The sequence below is a fragment of the Halichoerus grypus genome, chromosome 1 (genome assembly GCF_964656455.1).
Source record: "Halichoerus grypus chromosome 1, mHalGry1.hap1.1, whole genome shotgun sequence".
In the NCBI taxonomy this organism is placed as follows: Eukaryota; Metazoa; Chordata; class Mammalia; order Carnivora; family Phocidae; genus Halichoerus; species Halichoerus grypus.
In genome coordinates, this window is record NC_135712.1 from 200,212,496 (window position 1) to 200,217,373 (window position 4,878).

At 67.0% G+C, this 4,878-nt stretch overlaps 1 protein-coding gene across 3 annotated transcripts in view; it reads left to right on the plus strand.

Annotated features, from left to right (window-relative positions):
• Positions 1-4,516, plus strand: part of SCAP (SREBF chaperone) — a 68,763-nt gene extending 64,247 nt beyond the window's left edge. For 2 of the 3 annotated variants that reach the window (XM_036078799.2, XM_036078824.2), the window contains 10 exons: positions 258-446; positions 529-730; positions 805-920; positions 998-1,523; positions 1,630-1,715; positions 3,101-3,183; positions 3,277-3,443; positions 3,601-3,681; positions 3,877-4,083; positions 4,167-4,516. In XM_036078799.2, the coding sequence (XP_035934692.1) occupies positions 258-446; positions 529-730; positions 805-920; positions 998-1,523; positions 1,630-1,715; positions 3,101-3,183; positions 3,277-3,443; positions 3,601-3,681; positions 3,877-4,083; positions 4,167-4,412 (1,903 nt within the window). In that variant the 3' untranslated portion in view covers positions 4,413-4,516. The remainder of the gene's footprint in view (positions 1-257; positions 447-528; positions 731-804; positions 921-997; positions 1,524-1,629; positions 1,716-3,100; positions 3,184-3,276; positions 3,444-3,600; positions 3,682-3,876; positions 4,084-4,166) is intronic. The other variant, XM_078078718.1, reaches the window with a different exon arrangement.
• The last annotated feature ends 362 nt before the right edge of the window (positions 4,517-4,878 follow it).

A 4,878-nucleotide genomic window follows, 5' to 3' on the forward strand; every position in this document is an offset into this window, starting at 1 on the left:
AGTCTGTGCCAGGACGGGCGGCGGCGGCAGCCCGCATGCAGTGGTGTCTCCCCGGGCGCTGGGTGCGCATCACAGAGCAAGGCTGGGTGTCCGGGCCGGGCCGGGAGGGCCTTGGCTCTGCACCTCCCCAGTGCTGGGAAGCCTGTCCCCAGAGGGTGGGCTTGGAGTGGAGCAGGTTGAGCCAGTCCCAGTGGGAAGTGGGGAGGGGCCCTTCTGCAGGCACCCCGCTGACACCCCGCTCCCCCGCCGGCTCCCAGGTACATCAGCCTGCTGCCCGTCATCCCGGTCACGCTGCGCCTGAACCCCAGGGAGGCCCTGGAGGGGCGGCACCCTCAGGACGGCCGCAGCGCCTGGCCCCCGCGACGGCCCGGGCCCGGTGGGCTCTGGGAGGCGGGCCCCAGGGCGCCGGGCGTGGCGCCGGCCCACGGGGACGTCACCCTGTACAAGTGAGGCCGGCGAGGGGGAGGGGGTGGAGAGGGAGGGGGTGGAGGGGGGCGGGCGCGCCTAACCACGCTCCGGCCCGCGCAGGGTGGCGGCGCTCGGCCTGGCGGCCGGCATGGTGCTCGTGCTGCTGCTGCTGTGCCTCTACCGCGTGCTCTGCCCGCGCAACTACGGGCAGCCCGGCAGCGGGCCCGGCCGGCGGCGGCGCGGGGAGCTGCCCTGTGACGACTACGGCTACGCGCCGCCCGAGACCGAGATCGCGCCGCTGGTGCTGCGCGGGCACCTCATGGTGCGTGCGGGGGCGGGGCTGGGGGCGGGGCCGGGGCGGGGCCGGAGCCCCTGCTGACCGCCCCCCTCGCGCAGGACATCGAGTGCCTGGCCAGCGACGGCATGCTGCTGGTGAGCTGCTGCCTGGCGGGCCACGTGTGTGTGTGGGACGCGCAGACCGGGGACTGCCTGACGCGCATCCCGCGCCTGGGGTAGGTGCCCGCCCCCTCCCCGCCCTCTCCCTCCCGTCCGTCCTGTGTCCTCACTCCGTCCTCCTGGCCCCTGGCAGGCAGCGCCGCGACAGTGGCGTTGGCAGCGCGTTCGAGGCTCAAGAGAGCTGGGAACGGCTGTCCGACAGCGGGAAGGGGGGCCCGGAGGAGCCCGGGGACAGCCCTCCTCTGCGGCACCGGCCCCGGGGCCCTCCGCCGCCTGCCCTCTTCGGGGACCAGCCAGACCTCACCTGCCTGATCGACACCAACTTCTCGGCCCAGCCGAGGCTCTCGGAACCCACGCAGCCCGAGCCCCGGCACCGGGCGGGCTGCAGCCGTGCTCGCGACGGCCCGGGCTACGACTTCAGCCGCCTGGTGCAGCGCGTGTACCAGGACGATGGCCTGGCGCCCGGCCGCCCGCCGGCCCTGCGCCCGTCCTCCCCGGGGCCCGGGCCGCCCCCCCTGACTCCCGAGGACGAGGGGGGCTGCCCTCCCGAGAAGGGCTCCCCTTGCCTGGCCTGGGCCCCCAGCGCAGACGGCTCCATCTGGAGCCTGGAGCTGCAGGGCAGCCTGATCGTGGTGGGGCGGAGCAGCGGCCGCCTGGAGGTGGGCAGGGCCCCGGCGGGGAGGGCGGGGGTAGGCAGAGGGCCGGCCATGCGCGGGTTTGGGGGGCCTGGCGGCCCGCAGGTGCTCACGGCCTCTGGGCCTGCAGGTGTGGGACGCCATCGAGGGTACACTGCGCTGCAGCAGCGAGGAGGTGACCTCGGGCATCACGGCCCTTGTGTTCCTGGACAAAAGGTGAGAGGCGCTGCGCTGCCCGGCCTCTCTGCAGAAGTCCCCTTCCTGGGTCCTTCCCCACCGCGTGATTGATGGCCCTTCTCAGTACTCAGCCCCACACCTGTGGGGGGTGACAACTGAAGCACTTAGAATAGGCCCCTAATCCCTGTGACTCGGTTTCCCTCTTACCCTTCAGAGTCAGGGTTTCCCGGATGAGTCCATCAGCGTAGACCTTACCAGGTCTTGGCTGCGTTTTCAGTGACCGAAAAATGCTTTCTCAGCAGAACCTTCTGTTTAAAACTTACCTTCGTGTTTGACGCTGTACGCTGCTCCCCTCCGTCCTCGGCGTGCTCCTTGGCTGTGGGTGCTCCCCGGGGGCCCAGCCAACCGCGCTCTTGGCTGATAGACCCAGGTCTCACTGCGACCGGGGCCTCCTGCTCCTCACTTCACCCCCCTGCCCCAGCTGTCCCATGCTGGCTCTGCCCTCTGGGGTCCCCACCGTTTGTGGCACCAGCTTCTAAGCTAGAGCCGGAGCCTTTTTATTCTCGGGGCAGGGTGCCCTTGGCCCTCAGCGCTCAGGTTCTGGCGGCTGCAGCTGTCTTCTCTGCCTCTGCGAGGCTGCTTGCACGGGCCTTGGCTGACACCCTCAGCCGCCACCCCGAGCCTGGCCACCTTTGCGGGTTCCTCCCCCTCCTCCAAGTTCTTCCCTGCTGCTTGGTTTCTCAGGTTCAGGGAAAGCCCCCGGGTGTCCGCCCAGCCCTCAGAGCTCCTGGTGACCGTGGGCTCTCCTCGCCCTCCTCACTCCCCCTTCACGGCGCCTTCGCAGGCTCTGGCCTGGGCCCTTCCGGTTCAGGGCTGGGAGACATGCCTTGTGCTGGAGGAAGATTTTGAACTTCACTCACTGCAAGGCTTTGGGACCCCTTGGCAAATACCCCCATCTCTACCTAGGAATTCCTGGGCAGTGAAGAAGGCAGGGCAGTGGGTGGTGCTTGGATCGAAGCTGCTTTCTGAGGCCAGAGACCCCGGTGCCTCCTGCCGCTCCAACACACAGCCCCTTTGGGGCCCGTCTCTCTCCTCAGAAGCCCCTCCTTTAGCTCCAGGCTCTGAGGGCCTTCAACTCACAGTCTTACCTGTTCTCCAGGTGCCACTTTTTTACCCTCGTGACCACCCTGCGAGGTGGGTAGTTGTCCCCATTTCACAGATAGAGAAACAGAGGCGGAGTAGAGTTGTAGCCTGGGTCCCCCGGCTTCAACATGTTTCCCAGCACCTGTGCTTGCCCCTTGGCCGTGGTCCCTTCGTTTGTTCCCATCTGCCCAGTGGAGCTGACCCGTCAGGTGGCCACAGTGCTCGGCCCCCAGCCCGGGTGTTCTGAGGGAGAGCCACCAGCAGCCACTCTTCTCTTCCAGGATTGTGGCTGCCCGGCTCAACGGCTCCCTGGATTTCTTCTCCTTGGAGACCTGCACTGCCCTCAGCCCCCTGCAGTTCCGAGGTCAGAGGGCCTGCGCCGGGCAGGTGCCTGCACCCGGCGGGGGCGGGGGGTGCGGCGGCTGCCGCAGAGACCGCATACTTGGCTTGTCTCCAGGGACTCCAGGGCGGAGCAGTTCCCCCGCGTCCCCTGTGTACAGTAGCAGTGACACAGTAGCCTGTCGCCTGACCCACACCGTGCCCTGTGCACACCAGAAACCCATCACAGCCCTGAAGGCTGCGGCTGGGCGACTCGTGACCGGGAGCCAGGACCACACGCTGAGAGTGAGGGTTGGCTCTGTCTGTGGGGGCTGGGGTGGCCTAGCCCGGGTCGGCGAGCGTTCGGGGTCAGCCAGGGAGAGGATGCACAGAAGGGATTTCCTGGCCGAAATGGAGCTGGGAAACCACCCCAGACCAGAACTGATGCCCACCCCTGCCCCAGGTGTTCCGTCTGGAGGACTCGTGTTGCCTCTTCACCCTGCAGGGCCACTCGGGGGCCATCACAGCTGTGTACATTGACCAGGTGAGGGAGCCTCCGGGGGCTGCGGGTGGGGTGCCGGGGTACCAAGCCATGGCCTTTGTTTTGGACTCCGGACAGCTGGCCCCCAGAACCTTTTGGGAAGCAGAGCGGGAGGACCCCCCACTCCCCAGGGCACTGGGACACTCGTGGACAGAGGTATTGCCCCAGTGACCCAGCCCCCCGGGCCTGTTCCCCTAGACCATGGTGCTGGCCAGTGGAGGACAAGATGGGGCCATCTGCCTGTGGGATGTGCTGACCGGCAGCAGGGTCAGCCACATGTTCGCTCACCGTGGGGACGTCACCTCCCTCACCTGTACCACCTCCTGCGTCATCAGTAGTGGCCTGGATGACCTCATCAGCATCTGGGACCGGAGCACTGGCATCAAGCTCTACTCCATTCAGCAGGTGGGCAGGTCGGGGGCCTCCGGATTCTTGGGTGTTTTAGGGAGGGATTCGGGACACCGAGCTGATCCTGTTTTTGCCTCCAGGACCTGGGCTGTGGTGCAAGCTTGGGGGTCATCTCTGACAACCTGCTGGTGACTGGCGGCCAGGGCTGTGTCTCCTTTTGGGACCTAAACTACGGGGACCTATTACAGACCGTCTATTTGGGGAAGAACAGTGAGGCCCAGCCCACCCGCCAGATCCTGGTGCTGGACAATGCCGCCATCGTCTGCAACTTTGGCAGCGAGCTCAGCCTGGTGTACGTGCCCTCCGTGCTGGAGAAGCTAGACTGAGCAGGGGGCGGGAGCTGCGGTGCAGAGCTGAGTCTTCCGGAAGCTGTCTCTGATCTGTCCTGTCCTGCCTCGTGACTGTAATATTAAACTTTTTTTTTTTTTAATCCCATCTGCCACGGGCCTTTTGAGCCACTTGCATCTTTCCCTAGAGCTGCTGCACCCCTGCCGCACGCCCTCCCTGTGCCCGGGAGCCCCCCACTTGCTCACATGCTTCTGCGAGCACGAGTCGCTCCCGGCAGGGGCCATGCTCAGTGCACAGGGGCGGTTACGAGGCAGGGAAGCCCAGCAAGCCCGAGCTGCGGGCCTGCCTCCTTAACCCTTCAGCGGCGTGGGAGCCCAGTGCGGCCCCATGGTCCTACCGCCTAGCCCCACCCAAGCTCACTGAAGGCACCACGTTTCAGGCGGTGCTTGAGGCTCAGGTTCCTTCCCTAAGGCAGCAATGGGCAGACACTGGCCACAGAACAGG